At 45.6% G+C, this 22413-nt stretch overlaps 2 protein-coding genes across 2 annotated transcripts; one reads left to right on the top strand and one right to left on the bottom strand.

Annotated features, from left to right (window-relative positions):
• Positions 1–7861: 7861 nt before the first annotated feature.
• LOC117647871 (tol-Pal system protein TolA-like) lies at positions 7862–8335 on the top strand. The gene has a single exon (XM_034389842.1). It carries the CDS (start codon positions 7862–7864, stop codon positions 8333–8335), a length of 474 nt encoding a protein of 157 aa, XP_034245733.1.
• A 9297-nt stretch (positions 8336–17632) lies between these two features.
• LOC117647870 lies at positions 17633–18605 on the bottom strand. Its single transcript, XM_034389841.1, has 4 exons — positions 18455–18605; positions 18157–18303; positions 17945–18081; positions 17633–17836 (listed from the first exon to the last, which is right to left on the bottom strand). The coding sequence occupies exons 1-4, from the start codon at positions 18603–18605 to the stop codon at positions 17633–17635; spliced, it is 639 nt and encodes a 212-aa protein (XP_034245732.1).
• Between the last annotated feature and the right edge of the window lie 3808 nt (positions 18606–22413).

Here is a 22413-nt window from a genome sequence, read left to right as displayed (position 1 = left end):
TTTTGCGGCTAAGTCCATTTTCAGGGGTTTACCAGAAGAAAATCGGTACTTGTTTTAACTGTGGGATGTTTCAAAGAGTCACTGGGGCCGCTGATGAACACGTTTGAACACCCATTTTCTTTTTTTTTTGACTGTCAAAGAGTAAAATTTTCCTGGCCGCAAAAAATTTCTAAGTCCATAGCCATATAAAATTTTCAAAATTTACTTCCGCCATCTTTTGACATGGTGTTCCTGACGTCATGAGAGGCATTTCTATATGACTGCCAAAGAAAGAAATTTTCCTGACCGCAAAAATTTTCTAAGTCCAGAGTCATGTAAAATTTTGAAAATTTGCTTCCGCCATCTCTTGATATGTTGTTCCTGACGTCATGGGACGCATTTTTATAGCACCCAAAAAAAAGGCATAATTTTCCTGGCCAGGAAATTTTCCTGGCCAACTTTAGCCCGGTCACTCCGGAGGGGTTTCAATCATTCTACAATATCGAAAAACTATGACCGTACTCACTTCTAAGCCCTTCTGCTCTTTAGTTTGTTTTATTTGCCAATGTTTTGCCAGGTCCCGTATTTGAGAGTCGCGGCCGCAAGTATGAAAAATTGCTACGAGCTGCCAACCACTGCCAACCTAACCACGCTAAGAACCTAATTCAAAAAGATGTTTTGAATATTTCAAACAATAGTAATCGTGAATATAAGATAAACTCCCCCTGGGGGAGATTTAGGAGCCTTCCCACTGCAAATGCAACGGCGATACTTAAGTACATTTTTTGGCGATACAATTGAGTATCGCCAAGAAACGGCCTTGCGGAAAAGTACTGCCTTCAGAACGGCGATACAAAAACGTATCGCCAAAATTTGGCAATACTTTTGGATATTGCCAAAACCACGGCATTAAACCAAGGTCCTGTACCCTCGATTTGTTCAACGTTTATTGCCAAATCGTGGCAATACTCAAAAGTATCGCCAAATTTTGGCGATACTTTTGTGTATCGCCGTTTTGAAGGCAATACTTTTCCGTAAGGCCGTTTATTGGCGATACTCAATTGTATCGCCAAAAAAGGTGCTAAAAGTATTGCCTTTGGATTTAGAGTGCCGGTGCGAAATTTTGAAACTATTTGTGCGGTAGTTGCTGAGAAACGTGAGTGAGTTACGGACACACAGACAGACAGACAGACGCACTGTTAAAAATATTTGTTTTAAAACAGCAACACAGATACCAACCTCGACAACGCTGTTGTTTGTGAACAAGTTTGCTTGTTTTGAAAGAACGAATTCGTTGCTAATTATTTTAATGACTTATGCTGTTTCAAAACAATATTTTGCTGCGTACAAACAACCCGGACAATCTAAGAAGTGGTTACTGCGGGGTAACCGGGACTCTACTAGGTCTGTGACCTAATCGGCAATAAAAATTGATGCAAATACGGCTGTCTATCGGTTTACAAACATCTTGTCACTGCAAATGCAACGGCGATACTTAAGTACATTTTTTGGCGATACAATTGAGTATCGCCAAGAAACGGCCTTGCGGAAAAGTACTGCCTTCAGAACGGCGATACAAAAACGTATCGCCAAAATTTGGCAATACTTTTGGATATTGCCAAAACCACGGCATTAAACCAAGGTCCTGTACCCTCGATTTGTTCAACGTTTATTGCCAAATCGTGGCACCCGGGTGGAAGGAAGTCTAGTTTTAACTGAGTACCGACTACAGTGAAAAACTGCAGTGCACAAACTGCGGTCTTCAGTGCAGTCAAAGTGTGAAAAAACTCTGTAATTATTTACAAGTTTGTGTACTGTTCAGGTGGTACTCGTAATAGTTGTCTGACTGCAGTTTTTTTCCAGTTAAGAGTTCAGTTCTTAAATAGAGTCGAAACTTCAGCTTGATCTATAGCTATGTTACACTCACCATTGCTCAGTTAAACAATACTTCAAAAGTCTGTTAAAATACTACTTTTGACTCAAGTATATCAACGCTTTATCTGTAATTTTATCTGCATGATTTTGTCTAGACACCATTACGCTTCAATTTACACTTATAGTATATTTTCAATGCAGTCGGGAATGAGGAAGCGATTGAAGAACAAAAGTTATCACAGTGCAGGGCACTAGCGCGCCACCTAGCGGCCGATGCTGTGAACTTCGTTCGGACCTACGCTTGGACCAATCAGGGTTCAGCTTTTGACAGTTCGCTATAACGGCCGTTTGGTGGCGCGCTACTGGTTCCGGGCTTTCTGAGTACTTTTGTTCTTCACTCGGCGACGAGCGAAAGGGGCTATTGAAAACCGACACGACTGGAAGGCAAGGATCAGTACGTCGATCAATATGGTTTTTTTTTTCTCTGAGATTAAGCATGGCGGGGTGAAGCCAAAATTTACGTTGAGCATAAAAAATTTTTGCGATATTCTTAGACGTCGGGGTAGTGCGCAAACTGTGGAAAAATCCTCATCCCACCACACCGTGTGGTCTACTGTCAGCCGCCGAGCTGCAAAGGGCCAGGTTTCAAGGACCTGCCGCTAGGTGGCGCTTGGATCGCTGTGAGTGTTTGTCAAACGGGATTTCTTATTTAGGCTAGTGAATTAAGTTATTTTTGCAAGTTACACCATCTACCACTTCAGTAAAAATCTGCTTTAGACGTTAGAGAAAAAATTTTAATCAGAATATTGCACTGAAGTGGAGAAAAACGGAATTCCGTGTTAGCACTCGATGGCGTCTACGGGCGACAATTAGGTTGGGTCCACGCATGATTCGCTCGGTTCTTCAGACTCTCTAACCTTACCAGGTAATCTGCGGTGACATTCAGAGGCGACGTAGGAAGGCGATGTTAGTCAATACTAGCTCCTTCCAATTATTAGGCAATGCCGACAGCACTTGTCGTGTGGCATGGACTGGTCCACCCGACTTGCCCGCCCGGCCTTCAACCGGGTTCCACTCTCATCGCGGAGATGGCACAGCATTACAAACAACCACGTAAAGGACATGGAAGGAGTAGGGCCAGGGCCGGCAGTGGGGGCTTGCAGAACTAAATTTGAACGTAATTTCCAAATCCACACTTGTGACTAAAATTCAGAAAATACTTCTCGAAAATAATTTTAACTTCAATATAAAACTCGAGTTAAAGCTTCTGTCATACTGGCGGGATGAAACCATGATTAAAACTGCAGACAAGACTGCTCTGTCCGAAAAAACTACCAGTTTTCCTGTAAACAGACTGCAGTTCAACTATAGTTAACTATAGTTAGACTGCAGTTTCACCAGTTAAATTACAGTTGAACTACAGTCAAACTGCATCGGTCAGTCTGCAGTCTGACTGCTGTTCGTCTGCAAATAGGCTACACTTATTGAATATAGTAAAACTTAAGTTATTTTATAAACAGAAAGTATGTGGCGTACAGTCTAACAAATAGTAAAGTTGCAATTCCCAGATATAATTAGAACTTCAGTTCCTTCCACCCGGGCAATACTCAAAAGTATCGCCAAATTTTGGCGATACTTTTGTGTATCGCCGTTTTGAAGGCAATACTTTTCCGTAAGGCCGTTTATTGGCGATACTCAATTGTATCGCCAAAAAAGGTGCTAAAAGTATTGCCTTTGGATTTAGAGTGGTGGACGAACGACGCAACTCGTTAGTAAACAACAAAAGTCATTTAAAAACAACTTTGATCGCTAAGAAAATTAGCAACATATTTACTGCTAAATTACAACATAATTTTTAACAGTGCGCACGACCAGTCACTTTTTGGTACCCCCAAACACGGCATGGGCTCGCTATCGCTCGCCAAAAAGAAACTGGGTTAGAACACGACAACCTTCATTTGAAAATACTTATTGTGGCAATCAAAACACTTACTTATGGTGTGGTCTTTTCCCTCCGGCAGGTCAAGTAGACATTGCGTGTTTGCATTCAAACTTCATTTCAAAGTTTATTTATTCTAAAATCACTAGATCAAATAATACTGTGAATTTCCATTGCAATTGACGATCACACACAAACAATTTAACAAACTTAACAACTTACTAAACTAAGAAACAAAAGAAAAGAAAGAAATAAACTATTGACTAATTAATTAATCATCGTCTTGACGACGAATGACAGCCGCTCCCTTCAAGCAGCCAACTACTCCAGCATCAAGCAGGATTCTCAATCTGCTTTTGTCATCAATGGCTGACCCTTCAGAGGCCATGTAAGCTAAGTCATGACACCTGTCTTTCTTTGCCTGATCATAGTCGCTGTCACTATCACCAGCACTGTCGGCACTGGAATCGCCATCAACATCTCTCTTTTCCCTTGCTCTCTTGGCCAAGACCTTCTTTGCCTCTTCACGCAGCCGGGCAACCTCTTTGTGTCCACTTCTAAAGCAAGAAAGAAGAACAAACGTGTGTATTTGTTAGCCAATTCAAATGATATTTCTAGAAGTCATAAATGACGACCTGCTGATTTTGTATTGGCGTCATCATTGGCATTATCGATCTCTGCTGCATTTGGTTCTGCAAAACAAGACAAATATTTGTTAGTTGGAATAGTATTGGGAAACATTTTCTATCTGAAGATATGTTGAACCGTATCAAACTGCCAGTCGTGCTTTGACTTGTAATGTAAAAGGACCTTTTGTAACTAAACTCATGTTTGTTTTTGGCACATTTAGTGAAATTGCGCCTTGTCCTGAATGAATAGGCTGTCCATAGTAGCATTAAATTTTCATTTTGAGTGTCTGCTTACATTTCATGAAATAAGAAGTTGCGCCTTTTCAGAACAAAGCATTTTAATGGGTCACAAAAGTCGAAAAATCGCTGTTTTTAGCATTTTTTGGCACATTCAGTGAAATTGGGCTTTGGCCTGAATAAATCGGCAGTCCGTACTAGCATTAAATTTCATATTAGGTGTCTTTTCACATTTCCTGAAATGAAAAGTTGCGCCTTTTCAGAATAAAGCATTTAAATGGGTCACAAAAGTCGAAGAATCGTGGTGCACTGAAAATACAGAGGCAATACTTTTAGTACCTTTTTTGGCGATAGAATTGAGTATCGCCAAAAAACGGCCGTACGGAAAAGTATTGCCTTCAGAACGGTGATACACTAAAGTATCGCCAAAATTTGGCGATACTTTGGAGTACTGCCACGATTTGGCACAAAACGTTGAACAAATCAAGGGGACGAGTTCTTAGTTAAATGCCGTGGTTTTGGCAATACCCTAAAGTATCGCCAAATTTTGGCGATACTTCTGTGTATCACCGTTCTGAAGGCAATATTTTTCCGCAAGGCCGTTTATTGGCGATAGGGTAAAGTGCCGAACATGGATCGGGGTACCAAACACGGATCATTTCTGTTAGTTGTTCTATATCTAAAGACCAGGTGACCAGATTCTAAATTTCTGTCTTTCCTTGCTTGGACTGACCCTTTGACTGTTAGATGTGAAGCGAACAAGTTTACAACTGCCTCTCTCTACTCTGCAGGGAGGGTTGCGTTTAGAAAGACACCTAAAACAGTCCCCCGAAAATCGATTGAAAAATGACGTTCAAAAAGGTGATTTTTGAATCCCGGATTCTGGGCCAAGAAATCACCGCAGTCACTTCAAAATTTTTCATCGTGCACTTTAGACAGACTACTTTGATATTTTGGGACTACTGAATGCATACCTTGCTTGGTGTCCATACGCTGGTGGGGTGATCCATGATTGGACCGCCCTAACCTTACCCTAGCAAAAACAGCCGTATTTTCTTGTCCTCAGAACTTCCAAAGTATTCAAGTCAGAGGTACCATTTTTGGTAGCCATATGACCAGTAACGTAATCATCAACATTAGATTAAAAAATAGTTGGCAACGATATAGACAAGATTATTTAAAAAGTGATCCATGTTTGGTAACCTTACCTTACTCAATTGTATCGCCAAAAAATGTACTTAAGTATCGCCTTTGCATTTGCAGTGTGCAGTGTTCCGTTAGACTTCTCAAATCATTTTTCTGAGAGCAGATATCGTTTTGCTGTATGTAAAATGGGATACTAGGGAGCATGACGAATGTTTTGAGCATAAATATATTATCGTATGACGTTGTGAAATGTAAAATCTTGTCCCCAATAGAAGGTGTCCCATTTTTACCCAATTCACCGGTGTCCCATTATAACCCCAACTGACCCTACTCGAGGCTTTGGGCGCTTCTGGTGGCTGGCAGCGGCTGGCGTTCTGGCAGAGATACGAAGCGGTACAGTTGGTTGTGGGGCATGTAGTGCACTAGTAAAACTAGAGCGTAGTTGTATGCTTCATTCAAGCATACAACTACGCTTGAAGTCAAGCATAGAGAAGAAATTCTCCCATACATTTAGATAGGCGGGATAGAGGTGAAATGAAGAACTACCGAGCGTAGTTCTAACTGACGCAGGCAGCTGGTGAGCAGCAATTTTACGAAAGTAGCAGCAGGAAACTTGGAAGAATCGTCCAATGAGGGCCGCCTGTTAGCTTTTCATTGTATTGTTGAGAGCCACCCGTGCCAGCCGCATAAGCAGGTTGGGTGCTCCTTTAGGGATGTAAAGGCCGGTAATATTACCGGTAAAGAACGGTATAATACGGTAAAATACCGTATTTTACGGAGACCCCGGTAAAATTGGTATTTTTCGGTAATTTTGAAGTATTGACTTATTTCAACTTCTTTAGCTTCCATACGATTATACAGGACGTACGGACTGAAAATAGCGCTTCTTTTGAACTCTTGGTTTGTATCTGCCCCTCGTGCCACCCCGTTTACGTGTAAGACGTCTAGCCACTTAAAATTAACAAGAAGTTAATGTTCTCTTCTTTTGCAAAACTTGTGGAAATCAAAATCCATTTACGCGACCCCAATCTCCGAAAGGCAAATCAAAAACCTTTCTTTGTTGCCAAGGTTCATATAATTTTAACTAACTTAAAATTGAAAAGAGGTAAATCTAGGGGTAGATATTTGTTAGAAATTTGAGCTGTAATGAACATTGGTATGGTTGTTGGACACCTTGCAGCCTTTAAGGAAAAAAGTTTCTTCATGGAATTGAGACAACTTACTTGGATTACGAGAAAAACGGCGCCCGTTTTGTTAATTCTTAAGTATATTTGGGCTGTTAACTTTGCTGCTCTACGCATTTCTTAATCCAGCCCAGTAGGAATAAGTGAAAAGCAGTCAGATTCAAAATTAATTTGGGAGGGTCTAGTGGGAGAATAGTTCATTTTTTGACCCACAGGGTCTTTCGTCCTTGTCTATTTCAAATGCGACATTGTCCTTGAGTCATGATGGTTTGCAACCATGTTTGGAACGATGCGGCCGATAATTAATGATACACCCTCCCCCTCACCCAAATGAACCTCTTTTCCCCCTATTTCACAAGAAGAACCACAGTTACTTCTTTAAGTCAAGAAAAATCAATTTTACCCAATTTTACCGTATAATACGGTAAAATACCGTATTTTACCGTAATTTACGTAACTTTGAATCTTACCGGTATTTTTGCATCCCTAGCCCAAACACGGGACGCAAACAATATCGTGGGACAGTTTGTCCCACGCTATCTAGTGCACGCCTGTCCCACACTTGGATTTTCAGTGCACGTTTGGTTTTTCAGTGTAAACGTTTACGTTCCGTTGGCATGGCCTATCCACCCTATCTTTTTTCCAAACGAGAGAATCTCTCCCCCCCCCTACGAAATATAATTTTCCATAGTTGTGAGACGTTTCCTTATGCAACAATTTCTCGCCCTTTTTAGGCCAGCAACAATTCCGAGGTTAAACGCACAGCTGTGGTGGCATCTGAGACCGCCGGGTCGACCACTGAGGCCGAGACCGCAAGGCGGCTAGTCGAAGCCGAGGCCGCCAGGCAGGCCGCCGAGGCCGAGACCGCCAGGATGACCACCAAGGCTGCCAGGCAGGTGTCCGAGGCTGAGGCTGCTAGGCAGGCCGCCAGGGTAACCACCGAGGCTGCCAGGCAGGTCTCGGTAGCCGAGGGTCTGAGGCAGGCCGCCGAGGCTGCTGGGGAGGCCGCTGACGACGAGACGGAGAACGCGAGGATGTTCATCGAGCAGGCGAAGCAAATTGTTGCCGACGACATCAAGCGTGCCGTGGAGGAAGCCAGGCGTGAAGAGAGGGCCAAGCACGACGAGATGATGATGCTTGCCGTGCAGGTCGTCACGCGCGACGTGGCGGCCAAGGATGCTGCGGCCATCAAGCTTGCCGTGGAGGAGGCGAAACGTGAAGAGGCGGCCAAGCATGCGGAGGCAAGGCGTGACGAGGCAGCCAGTCTTGTCCATCTGTCGATGGACGCAGCGGTGCAGGCTGACGAGAAATCGGCCTTGCAGTGTGAAACCCAGGTAAGGCTTTGAGCCATTTTGGGCATGGCGCACAGTGGGCCAGGAGACCGGCGCAGGCAAGCCAGACGCGTTTTGGGCTGCAGAGTCGCTAAACAGGACTCCAACTGAACGTGTGACGTGTATTTTTACTCGATGTTTAGCTGAAGCATCTAAATACTCCGCCCCTCCTCTTAAATCACACACGCCCGCCTCAATTCTAATACTTTTTTTCTGCACAGGACACAGAGACGCAGACCGCACTAAGTTTACATCTCTCGGCGGACGCAGTGGTCCAGGCAGACGACAACTTGGCCTTAGAGTGTGAAAACGAGGTATGGCAGTGTGTCATTTTTGGCACGAATTGTCATTGCATGGCGCCCATTGAGTAGGCAACCACATTGGCTTCTATGTTTTACGGGGTTGAAGCTGCGATTGGCCGACTGGAAAGTCCTGTCCTAACGGAATTTGTGAACGCCGCTAGAAAAAACCCGCTTTTTAAACAATTTCTCATGGTCAGAAATATTAAATAATTTGAAGTTTCTTTTTCACTTAGGTAAATATGCTAACTATTGCCGAGGGTATATACCCTCCACAGGGTAATATACACTGGCGGAAAAAATTAAGGGGACACTTTTTCAAAGTGACCTCAAATCTCGAGTTTCAGAGCTAGAAGGCTGCAACTTTGACACAAGTTGCCCTCAAGTGTCCTGAAGACGCGTGCAAAGTTGCACTGACGAGGTTGGACCGGGAGGGGATGATTCACCCCCAGCAAATTTGAAGTGCAAAAAAACGCAACTTTAGAAGCGACCAGCCTGGCACTCGGGGGTCAAAAGAATCGGAAAACGGTACAGGGCGATTGCCCTTCACGTCCTCTACAAAATGCGACCCCCGAGAGACCTCTTGGACAAACCCACCCCCTACAACCCCCACCCCCCTTCAAAATCCACAATTCTTGGGGTACAGCCCTGAGATCGGGCTGGCGTCATCCTCTTGGTCACCCTGATCAAGAGGATACCGCGTCTGAGCCTGTGCACCCCGTTGTCACCCTCGGAGAGGCCGAAACACTTCACCCCCTTTCAACCCCCTGCGATTTGCGGAATTTCTGCTTTTCGGATGGGGGTGAAACTCACCAGGGTTTTGGTAGACGTGACCCTGAACAGCGTCGAAAAGGTCCCATGTCGATAGCTGCCCTTGGAACCACGCAAAGACACCCCCAAGTTACGGGTGCACAACCCCCAAGCGGAGGGGTTGAAAACAGCCGCACCGCTGGGTGGGCCTCCCAGACAGCCAAAGCCATCGGGTACATTCTGTTTAGCCCTTGAATTAAGGTCTCTTCACAATTTTTAGCCTAAAAACTGTGTTTCGACGAAAAAACAACCCCTGTGTTTGCGCCCTTGTAGGGGCTGAATCAGTAGGGCTACGGCCATGCCGACCGCGGCATTGGATGCGCCAAGGCCTCCTTGTCAGACACCCAAAAATTCAGAATTTTCCAATCACGCGTTTCCAGACAGTTAGCGCAAGTTTCGAACTCCTGCTCACCGCCCTGCCGGGAAACGCTCTCAAAAGGTAGGCAACCCATCGGGCTTCGATTTCAGTTTTTCCGCTTTTTTCATGATTTTCACTGGAGTAACAGGCTTCGCTATCGCTCAGCCAACCAGTTTTCACTGTAGGTCAATTCACAGCGTTTACTGTGATCTGCTCACGGGATTCACTGTGATCTTGTTCACGGTGTTCACTGTGATCTGGTCCCCAGTAAACACTGTGAGTTTGACGCCGCTAAGCACCGAAGTACTGCAAATCAGGCTCCAATTCACGGCGTTTACTGTGGCCAGATCACAGTGAACACTGTAACCGAGATCACAGTGAACGCCGTGAATTAGTTCACAGCAAACGCCGTGAATTGCACAACAGCAAACATTGGTAATAAATTAACGGCGTTGACAGGACATTTTTTGTAGAGTGATGTTTGTTTCCTTCAACAATTTCTGAGTTAAGAGCATCGATCATTCTCATCACTTCGGTTTCACTTGGAGAGAGAGTACTAGTTCAGTTTTGAATTGTGGAATTTATTTTGAAATATCATACTATTATATAGAATCAATTGAAATTGACAGTAATTGTATTGTATTTATAAGGTTTATTTTGTTACTACAAATTAAATAATACAATAAACAAGGTTGGTTTACGCCAGACCACGTCTTGTCGTAACAGGCTTCGCGATGTCTCGCGGCCTGTTCCTCCAATCCGCGCCTGGCGTGCCTACCTTGGCCTTCGGCAGGCATTGGCTTGTCCATCGTCGGTTACTTCTTACGTGTTGCATGCTGTGGGGCTCCGCCCCCCAGACCCCCCTTAATTCTAGAAAGAGTTGCTTAATCTACAGATAACACGATCTTGACCCTTGTAACTTTTTAACTTGTCGAGGCCCCCCCAGACCCCCTTCCTTCAAGACAGAAGTGATCTGCCAGCAGAAAACTCGATTTTTCGCCGGTTTTTAGGTGTTTTTCGGCTATAAAAGCTGAACCACGTGAGCTAGGATAGTGAAATTTCGCGTGTGCCGAGCCCAGAACATACCTAATAAGCCTGCAAAATCTCAGCCAGATCGGCCGAGCCGTTCAGGAGGATTAGTGTACACACACAGACAGACAGAAAAAAACTTTTCAACCGCACTGGAGTAACAGGCTTCGCTATCGCTCTGCCAATAAAACAATACTGCTTTGGAGTCTTCGACGATGTCTTCCCAACATTTGCGTTGATTTCATCGTGCTGTTATTAAACAAGACCCTTGTAACCTGACAACAATATATGTTTTAAGATTGCAAAAGGCTGTTTCTAACCATGAAACCTGTTCAACGACAAGACAACTGTTTTGAATCACGATTACATTATTGTTACTTGACAAGGAAGTTGTTATGAAACGAAAGTGCTGTTTCCGGATGGGTTTCCCGTTCAGATACAAAACAATACGGTTGTTATTGAACAGCATTACTGTAGGTGATTGTGTTGTAATATTACAGTGGATTTTTAACAGTGTACTTATTGCATGCTGGGGGGCTCCGCCCTCCAGACCCCCCCTCGTTCCAGATAGAGTTGTTTCATCCACAGATAACACGATCTTGACCCTTGTAACTTTTCAACTTCTCAAAGGAAGAATATCAAAATTACAGTATGTACACCGCAGCACGTCACAACAGAGGATGACAAATCCGGGCGGAGCTAGTGGGGGCGCGGCCAATTAAGGCAACGCCAGCACCACCGCTCCGGGTGCATGGTGATATCGACACCAGGCGCGAACGTCTCTGGAAAATCACCACGCACACTCAAACACACACCAAAAAACAGGTCACTCAGTGGACACCGGCGGGAGAGCTGCATTCACAACTGCCTTGGCGCGCAGAGCCGCAGACCTGCTCTTGATTGCCTTCTACTGGTCGTACGTGTTCTTCTGCTGCTTCGTTGAGTGGGTCATAGCGAGGGCCAGATCCTGCTGGTCCTTCTCGCTGCCAGTAGCCCTCACCTTCGTGCTGGACGCCTGCCGCAGTATGCCAGCCTGGACTTTCGGCTGACCGGGAAGGTTGGCGTTGACAGCGCGGAAGACGAAGTCTGACTTGCCCACTGGATTTTCCTTGAAGGTGAGCAGGAATCTTGAATCCTCAGTGGCCCCCTCTCTCCTACGCAGCAGTAGATACATTTCGAACAGGTCGAGCATATCAGGCGAAACAATCAGGTTGGCAGCGCCGAACGTCTTCTTCGTCTTGTGGTTGGCTACCGAAAGAACCTGGGCCTACAGAAAGCACATCACACACGTAAGTTACTTTTCAAACTGTAATAAGTAAACAAAATTTAAGACATTCTTTAATTTTTTGTAGATGCAGTACACACCCCATGGTTTGGATCTTCAGCTACACCTGCCACTTCGACATCATCAGTGAGGTACTCCGAGTACACTGTTAAAAAAAGTGCTGTAAATTAACAGCACTTATGCTGTTAAGTTTGATAGCAGCACGACTTGTTTTATTACAAGCATGTTGTAGCCCTCGGTGCTGTTTTCTGACAGTTCGATTGTAATAAAACAATACTTCTTTGGAGTCTTGGACGATGTCTTCCCAACATTTGTGTTGATTTCATCGTGCTGTTATTAAACAAGACCCTTGTAACCTGACAACAATATATGTTTTAAGATTGCAAAAGGCTGTTTCTAAACATGAAACCTGTTCAACGACAAGAAAACTGTTTTGAATCACGATTACATGATTGTTACTCGACAAGGAAGTTGTCATGAAACGAAAGTGCTGTTTCTGGATGGGTTTCCCGTTCAGATACAAAACAATACGGTTGTTATTGAACAGCATTACTGTAGGTGATTGTGTTGTAATATTACAGTGGATTTTTAACAGTGTAGGTCCGCTCCCTCAAACTCCCTCACAGTGAGGTTGGCGACGGGGCCTGGCCTCTGTGATGTAGATGTCAGCAGGTGAAGAGCCAGAACCTGGGTCGCAGCATTCCATTTGCGGCTGGTCTTCACCTCAGTACCTTCCACAAGCCCACTCAGGTACACCCTGGCCTCTCCAATGAGTGACTGGTCCCTTTCAGCAGCAGCCGTCTTTGTAAGTGTGTTCTGTTAACAAGGTAGGTTTACGCCAGACCGCGTCTTGTCGTAACAGGCTTCGCGATGTCTCGCGGCCTGTTCCTTCCATCCGCGCCTGGCGTACCTACCTTGGCCTGCGGCGCTAGCCTTCCTTCGGCAGGCATTGGCTTCTCCATCGTCGGTTACTTCTTACTTGTTGCATGCTGGGGAGCGGCGCCCAGACCCCCCTTCATTCCAGGTAGAGTTGTTTCATCTACAGATAACACGTTCTAGACCCTTATAACTTTTTGACTTGTTGGGGCTGGGGGGCTCCGCCGCCCAGACCCCCCTTTCTTCAAGGCAGAAGTGATCTGTCTGCAGAGAACTCGATTTTTCGCCGTTTTTTAGGTGTTTTTCGGCTATAAAAACTGAACCAGTTGAGCTAGGATAGTGAAATTTCGCGTGTGCCGAGCTAAGAACATGCCCAATCAGCCTACAAAATCTCAGCCAGATCGGCCGAGCCGTTCAGGAGGAGTAGTGTACACACACAGACAGACACACAGACAGACAGAAAAAACTTTTCAACCGCACTGGAGTAACAGGCTTCGCTATCGCTCAGCCAATCAAATTTAATATATGAAATAATAGTTTTAACTTACTTTTAGAAAGTGTAAAAGTTAAATAATTCTTACCTCGGTTTTGTGGTGCGTTAAGTATCTGGTGTTCTTTTTCTTAGCAGACACCACAGGGCGCTCCTCCAAGACACGCTTCCGAGATGCCTTGAGCTTACAGTTCTTGCGCGTTGACAACGCTGTGACCTGAACTGGGTCAGCAAACCGGTCATCAAGTTTGCACACCGTTGCCAAGTGCTGCTGCCCCGCGAGTTAGGAAGACATGCCAGTCGATGTATTGTCTTCTATGAACCTATACACAAAAAAAAGGTAAAGTAACCATGACAAATAAACTAACAAATATTCATTGACAGTAACCTACTTGATGACTTTGGGTGTGAACACCGGGTCCACAAGCCATTTCCTCCACACAATCGTCCCAGTGCTTTGGAATGCCAGCAAAGCGTAGATGTTCACGAGATTTTGGCAGGTAACTCTCATCTAGGTTTTGGTTGATGGTGACAGGCCCTGCAGAACTTCCGTGTCAAGAATCTCCCATATGGTCGTAAACATCTCTGCGGCTTCCCTCAGAGCGCAGTGGTTTGGCGTGACGTTGAAGTGATGGAGGACAGCCTCTGCCACTGGTTTCCCCCTTCGCTGGTCGCTTGTTGTGGGTGCTACCGGTGCTTGAGCATTCTCAACAAGTACCTGAAACAAAAACATTTTTTAGGAGCCACTCCCATTCATTCCATCGCTCCCCATCAGTCCGTCTATCAATACGTCCATCAACTCGTCCATCCATCCATTCATCCATCTAAGGCGCGGCGCTGACGGGGGCCTGCATTGTTCGTTGGCCGGCTAACGGTTCGTCGTCGGCGCCGCCGCAGCCGCGCGGCTTCCTCACTCCTCACAGCAACTCCTCCCCCCACCCCCCAACCTCACAAGCCAAGACCGCTTGGCTGGCTCAATTTTTTTTTTCAAAATCAAACAGCGATAAGGTGGGGCGCCGTACCGCAGTAACCACAGTCACCGCCATGCAGTAACGATTTTAAGGAACCCGAAGTGACCACAGTGACAGCCCTGCTTCAAGGGTTTGAAGGTTCCCTACTCAATACACCCTCAACCCTGGTCGTTGCTCCTCGCGAATCGACTCTCTCTCTCTCTCTCTCTCTCTCTTTCCCTCTCTCCCTCCTCGAATCGTTAAGCGAATGGACTATAAGGAACCCGAAGTGACCACAGTGACCGCCCTGCTTCAAGGATTCAAAGCCACCCTACTGAACACACCCTCAGCCCTTGTCGTTGTGTCTGTCGTCTCTCTCTCTCTCTCCTCGTGAAGCGAGTTAGGTGCACTTACGGCTTGTGTTCCATCATTGGTGGTATCCGGAGTTATCTGAAGTCCAAGAGCATCCTTCAGGTCATCTGCAGAGGTGAGCTTACTGAGGTGTTCTAAGCAGGAGCGGCCGAGCATAGGACGGCCCTTCTTTGCAGCTTCCTGGATAGTTGCTAACCTCTTCTTGGCGTCTTCGAGGGTTGCTTGATGAACTCCACGCAGATGGGCCACCATTTGCGTTGGTGTAGCAGTAGCAAACGGCCTCCCGCTACACAAGCAGCACAGTAGATGCATGGCTGTTTCTTGATTTTCAGACACTCCAATTTCTCAAAAGTAAGGCACTGCACAATACGTCTTTGTTAACAAGAGGGCACGCGGACCGCGATAACCGCCAAAAGCTCACTGTTACCAACTTAAGAAAATAAAAAAACACCATTGACCGTTGTTACCAACGTAAGAGAAATAAAAACCCTACAGTAAACACTACGCGGGGTGAAATAATTACGAGATAGTGCAAAATACAGCCAAACAGTGCCACCACCTTCTAAATAGAGCAAAATACCCAGTGATAGGAAAAGGAAATAAATATTAAGGTACTAAATTTAATTCAAAACAACACAATTTTCATGTAAATTTTATTCGTTTGGCAGGTTCAACATGGCTTCTAGACCAAAGAGGCAGCGTCGGCAGGTGGACCTCAATCGCTGGCAGAAAGATTTCTACTGTGAGACAAGGGTGTCCCTATTCCAGCTGAGGGAGCTCTACCAACACGACCAGAAGTGCGCTCTGAAGTACTTCGGCCGGGAAATCAAATGCCCCAAGCTTGATGACATCACGGAAGATGTCATCCCAACCAATCACCAGTTGACGGATGACAACATCAACTCCATGAAGGCGGCCATCACGGAGATGTGGGAATGCAATGCTGACATCATGGAGAAGACGTGGGACCCAGTTAAGAAGCTAGGCATCAAAATAAAGGATGACCTCGGGCGTAACTGGTAGGCTACTATGTCAATCCTTTGGATAATTTTATTTCGGTAACGTGTTCACCAGTCGTGCGGGTCGACTGGCTCGCTGCGAGCGGCGGTCGGTTCGATGCCAGGCAAGGCAGCGCGCCGCTCGGCAGCCATCCTTGTCTAACCCACTAGCCGCCCTGAGTGCGAGAGAGATGCAAGATGTGCTCGCTCGTCGAGCGTCGATCACACCGGTCCACCGGCCGGTGGCGGCAAGAATAAAGGGCAAGGACAGCGTTTCTCAACCGTTTTCGGTTCGCGACCCCAAATTTGTAGCGAAAAATTTCCGCGACCCCCAGGAAAAATTTCGTGACCCCACGTGACCCCTCCTTTAGCATGCCTTTGATACAAAATGCGATAATCCACCTTAGTTTCGAAGCAGTATTGCAGCAAAAATGATCAAAACGGTCACAAATGTCTTTGAAAAATCGTGTTTTGGGCCGACTTTAAGCAGCCACTGCGTCTAATCCGAGGCGGTATTTCGTGCTCCATTAGCAGGCAATTGGTCTTTGGACCTTCCTTTAGCATGCGTTTGTTGCGAAGTGCGATTATCTGCCTTAGTTTGGGAGCAGTATTGCCGCAAAGTTGATCAATACACGATTTTTCAGACATTTGTGACCGTTTTGATCAACTATGCGGCAATACTGCTCCCAAACTAAGGCAGATAATCGAACTCCGTAACAAAGGCATGCTAAAGGAAGGTCCAAAGACCAATTGCCCGTTGAGGGAGGACGAAGTACCGCCTCGGATCAGACGCAGTGGATGCCTAACGTCGGCCCAAAACACGATTTTTCAAAGACATTTGTGACCGTTTTGATCAACTTAAAAGTTGTTCCCGCCAGTGCTCGGCGTGTGGGCCAGCTGGGAAACCGCCGCCACCCCAAGCGACCCCAGTTACCTCGCCGCGACCCCTCGAAATTTTTTCGCGACCCCAAGGTTGAGAACCGCTGGGCAAGGATAAAGCGAGCCACGAAATTGTGATAAAGATACGTGAGAAGTTCAACGTCAATATCACACGGCCGCAGCATCACAAACCTTTTCGTTTCAAACATGGTGTTTGTTTCCATTTCAACCAACGCACAGCGCGGGGAGGGTGAGAGGGGAGGGGTAGGGAGGCAGAGGTGGGCAGACGCTCACCTCACCCCTCCCTCTCCCGCCGCCGCGCGTAAGGGTGGCTTGCCGCGCGCCTTGCTGGACAGGAGTAGGCAACCAGCTGGCTGCACTGTGAGATTGGTTGCCTATGGCGGCGCTCGACGCTCGACAAACGAGCACATCTTGCATCTCTCTCGCACTCAGGGCGGCTAGTGGGTTAGACAAGGATGGCTGCCGAGCGGCGCGCTGCCTTGCCTGGCATCGAACCGACCGCCGCTCGCAGCGAGCCAGCGCGTTGCGAGCTCGGCTACGCAGCCGAAGCCAAGCGTGGTGCCGATCGGAGCGGGTTGTGCGACGGCCTGCTCCTCTGACGGTCTGGGCCGCCACCCGGCCCATGCTCAGGGTGGCGGCATGGAGACCCACTATCTGGTAGTGTGTCTCCGTGGTGGCGGGCCGGGCTGGGCGCTCTGGCCAAGCAGCCGCAGTTCGGGCGCCGCGCTGCGCTGGAGTCACTTGGTGCGCACTTTTGCCCGCTGGGGGCTTTGCCCGGGTGATGCCTCAACAAGCCGGACAGTTGCCCAAAGTTGCCCGATAGTTGCTCAGAGTTGCCCGGGTGTTGCCCGGAGTTGCCCGGGTGTTGCCCGGGTGTTGCCCGGTAGTTGCCCGGTAGTTGCCCACCGGGTGCCGGGCAGGGCTCGGGCTGTGCTCGACCCCTGCTCACCTTTGCTCAAAGTTGCCTGGAGAAATTTTATCTCGGGTGCCGCCCACCATCCTCTTCTGACCAGCATATGTGGAGGCAATTGAACGTCGCCTGGAGAAAGCCTGGCGGAGTAGGGGTCGCACCATGCGCCCTGGTGAACCAGCATTCAATGCCAATGTGTAGACAGTTTTGTCAACACACAAACTCTTGACCACGCTCACCTGGGGAAAGAGATAAAATGATAAGATACACAACAAAGTAGAACTAGTGAAGCAACGTGAGGCAACAAACTTGCATTGTGACACAAGAAAAATACAGAAATGATGTACCTTTTGCTGTGGCGGAGGTGAAGTAGATTCATTCGAGCAACTCCTGTTGCTGAAGGAAGAACTCCTGCTTGAGGAGGAACTACCAGGACTGTGATTGGCATGACTCTTCGAAAGACGAGCAACTAAAGCGATGAATGCTGAAAGAAATTTTGATTTAAGTGAACAATGCGAGCCTACACAATCAAATCAGAAACTGGAGTGGGAAAACAAACCTTCTGAATTGACATCCATGAGGTTGGAATCTCTCTCACTGGATGAGGAGCCAGCATCTTCGTTGTCATTCCTTCCACTGGAGTTGAGGCGTTGTTGGTCCTTCTTGGTAAGCTGATCAGCTTTAGACTTGAGGTACTCAAGATCAGCTGGAACAGATAACCTCTCATGAGTAAAAGGTAACAGACAACAGGAAACATGACAATGCAAGAGAGCCCTGCGGCGCGTGCGGCATTTCATTGGAGTCAGACAGCTAAGAAAATACAAGAGGCAGCTGGCAGGTGAAATGGGGGAACTCACAGCTGATGTCCAAAACGAGCCCTTCAATAACGGGCCATCCGCTTCGGGGCTTGGGAGGCACAGGCCAATCGATGGCGTGCGTTTCCGGGTAGCGCGGAGACGTAGCATCAAAATCATGAATCCAGTCCAAAGCCGCATTGTGTGTGTACATGCCGGCATGGACACCTTCGGTCCATTTGACCAACGCATGACGATCTTCCGGAGTCTTGGTAGACGAGCGAGGCATGATGACACACAACGCGTAGGAAACACTGAAGCGAATAGTAAACTGATGGTGTTATGATTCGTGGGGGAGAAGATTCTTTTTGCGTGGAACGTTCGTAAGTGCTTATATTTATTATTTGAGCTATATCTTGTTCATTCTTCAAAATTTTCAAGTGTAAGGCTAACTATTGTTACTTGCATTCTCCTTTAGCAGGCTGGGTATTCAGACGAACGTTCACAGTGGCTGGAATGGATTCAGAGGATCCCAGACTCTATCTCCCTCCACTTTGGTTACCGAACCTCCACACGCCACACCTGATAAGTCAACCACAGAAACCATGGAGTCGTCTTGTGTTCCATTCAGAAGCTGGTGTGACCCATGGTGATCAAGATGGAATGTGTGTGAGTGTCTCCATTTTCCATATTTCTTCCCTCACAGAACTTTCTCGTGTTAAGCTAAATATTGATATTTGCTTTCTTTACATGTGGGGAATGTTGAAATGAACAGAGGCAGTGTTGCTTGAATCGGTTCAGAGGACTCGAGAATACCCATGTCTTTTCTGAACAAATAGTTTCTAGTAGACTACTTGGATGCTCGGTGAGTCATCTTCAGCACTCTCATTTGTTGTGTTCTTCTGCTCAATGTTCCGGCCAGTTTGTTATGTGAATGGTTCTTCTTTTTGTTCGACAGGTGCTCTACTGGTGTCTTTGCATAACACACAGCGTTGAAGTGATGGCCTAACCATGTTCACTATTAAAGTCTTCAGGGGGTTCTCAACATGAGTTGTTTATCAATCAACATTTGGGGAGGACTATCGGTGAGTCATCCTCATGTCTTAAGGGGAGGCTCTGGTGAAAATGCTTTTTTCTCCCAAGTAGGTCCCACTGTGAAAATTTGTTAAAAATTTGATGTCTTACCAAGTAATTATTAAAATTTTTCAATGGGGAGGCACATTCCGTGCGCTGAACCCAGTCCCAGAGCCTTTTTCTCCTATTTAGGCTATAACTTTTAAAATCTTCTTGCGCATACTATTTTGTCGTAAAGGGTTGGCCTTGACATTTTTCACTTCTTCGATTCATTTTTAAAAGATGCCGGCATGCAGAACTCAAAACGCAAATTACAATTTTATTCGTAAGCTTTATAACCAAGCATTTCACTATAATTGACCCAAAATGTACAAAATAGACAAATTTTAGGGACTTTTCAGCTTAAAAAGCATACAATTAATAATGTAATGGAAATTGTGAGCTATACATGCCGGCATCTTTTGAAAATGAATCGAAGAAGTGAAAAATGTCAAGGTCAACCTTTTACGAAAAAATAGTATGGGCAAGAAGATTTTTTAAGATACAGCCAAAATAGGCTCAAACAGACTCTTCGACTGGGTTCAGAGCCTGGCATGTGCCTTCAAAAGTCAAATTTTAGTCTCCTCAAAGAAAGATTTTATACTCCGAACAAATTGTGACAGTGGGATCCATTTGGAAAATAGCAAGATTTTCACCAGAACCTCCCCTTAAAGTTGATTAATTTATAATAGATCTCAACTTCATATTTCTTGTTTATATGTGCTCAGGTGTTCGTTGATGACCAATGCCCAAACCATTGATTTGGAAACTGAATAGAGGATGGCTATTAATTGGGGCGAATTGAAACTAGGTGAGTAAAGTGAAACGCCACCATTTTATTAATAAATTTTCTGCCAGTGTCTCACTTATGCCGTTACTCTTGCAGGTTGCGAGCCAGGACTGTAACGTCATTATGCATGGGAAACTGATATCTGGCTGTACACCATTTTGTTGTTAACTGTTAAATAAAAGTGGTGCATTTAACAATGTCTCTTTAGTTTCATTTGAAGAAACCCCTCCTTTGGAAACTGACATAGAAGCGTAAAGGTACATGGAGAGGGAAATCAGATAGGGTCAGGGCGGGGAAAAACCGGACACCTGCAAGTTGGGGAAGAAACGCACACCGCGCTTCCGCCACAAATTTGCCTGTTTTGGGACGTGCAAAGTATTCAGTATTGCTTATTGATGATCTGCTAGATTGCGTTTAAGAGGAATTTAGCCTACTTGAACCGGAAAGTATTCAAAGTCACCTTTAAACGAGGTCTCGTTTAAAACACCTTAAAAACTTTCAAAGTTGGTGCCCGCAATATCTCTTTTCAACGACTTTCCGAGCCTACTGCGACGAATATTCTTATTGTAAACGAAAGTTGGAAGTGTGAAGCCCAAGATACGTTCAAATGTTTTAGCAGATTTTCAGCTGGATTACATATGAAGGGTTAAATATGAAACGGGGAAAAACCGTACACTGGTGCGGGAAAAAATCGAACACCTCATTTTTCTATAATAATCGACGAATTGCCCTAACATCCCACCAAAGTGGTCGTAACAAGTGTATTTTAGCATTTCCCAACATTTAGTGGGAAAACAAACACGGCTGTTGACGATTTCATACATTTTGGTCATTTAACCTCAAAAACGTGCCGCCACGGACCCCCTAACAATGCTACGATGATTTCTGTCTACCTAGGAATACTCGTGCGCCTGCTTCAGTGGGTATCGCAAGTGATCCAGGAAGCGGAAGAAGGGGATAACTCAATTTTGGCCATTTTTCAGGAGAAACGAAAAACTGTCAGCAGGGAAAACTAAAACAAAACAAATGAATGTTGCAGATGTTAATAATTTCAAAAAGCTTTAGTAAAATTTTGAAAAAAGAATCAAAAGTGTAAGGTCACTCCGTAGAGGATTTCTGCGACTTGTGACTTTCCGTTGAAATGGAAAACAGAGTCAGCTCACCTTATATTTCCTAAACAAAGAGGAATTTGGAGACAAGTCAAGTGGAACAATAGTCTGCATAAAGCGTATGTTACTCTGGTGTATTTTTTTGGACTTGGCTCTGTAAACCATTCTAAGGCACAATAATAAAATAAAAACTCAATTTGGGGATAAGTCAAGTTATTCCCTTCTTCCGCTTCCTGGATCAAGTGTTACCCCCAAATATCGTTCCCAAGAGATTTCTGACCTACTTTATATCATAGGTTTTTGTTAAATTAAAGCCTATGTCCGATTTTTCCCCTTAGGTGTTCGATTTTTCCCCGTTTCGACGGGGAAGAATCGCACACTGTTTTTTCTCATTTATTACTGAATGAAGCCGCAAACGCACTCGCTGGGGGTTGAAATGTCTTTCTTTGAGGCTCGATCAACGGACCCAACGGATACATAGGCTAAAGATAGTCAATTAGAGTCAAAATCGAGAAAGATTGCAAAACGTCCACTTCTTCCCCGCCCTGACCCTATTTTGCAAGTAGAATCTAAGTTGGATTCGCACATTTAATGTGTCGAAGTTTGCACCGTTTCTTGAGTTGTGCAACTACTTCTAAATAAAGTAGTTTCTCGCTCTGAACTGAAATCTAACTGTAAGGGAGTGTGGGGCGATTTATAACAGATTTCGGAATTCTCTATACAAAATTAAGAACATTCTGCATAACGGTGTCAAACTTGTGCCAGTTGAGCTGTCTGGCCCTTCATCTAGACTGTGCAGCTCCATAGGATCAATCTGCAGTCCGTAATCTTTGAAATCTAAGACGTTTTCCAAACCCTTGCATGCTGTTACGAATCGCCCCAGCATGGGGTGATTTGTAACAGCCATGTGGCTTTTCATAACATCCTACACATTAAATGAAACATCGTCGGGAATGGTATCTCCTCCACCAGTTGTTCTTCGGGTGTCCTGCAGACGTCTAAAAATCTAC

This window comes from Thrips palmi, unplaced genomic scaffold (assembly GCF_012932325.1).
Source record: "Thrips palmi isolate BJ-2018 unplaced genomic scaffold, TpBJ-2018v1 HiC_scaffold_3, whole genome shotgun sequence".
NCBI lineage: Eukaryota > Metazoa > Arthropoda > Insecta > Thysanoptera > Thripidae > Thrips > Thrips palmi.
This window is presented reverse-complemented; position numbering and strand designations above follow the sequence as displayed.

Coding starts and splice junctions, on each gene's coding strand:
- LOC117647870 (XM_034389841.1), bottom strand. CDS start 18,605: ATGTACACACACAATGCGGCTTTGGACTGGATTCATGATTTTGATGCT. Junction 18,304..18,454: donor GCTCGTTTTGGACATCAGCT/GTGAGTTCCCCC, acceptor TATCTGTTCCAG/CTGATCTTGAGTACCTCAAG. Junction 18,082..18,156: donor CATGGATGTCAATTCAGAAG/GTTTGTTTTCCC, acceptor AATTTCTTTCAG/CATTCATCGCTTTAGTTGCT.
- LOC117647871 (XM_034389842.1), top strand. CDS start 7,862: ATGACCACCAAGGCTGCCAGGCAGGTGTCCGAGGCTGAGGCTGCTAGG.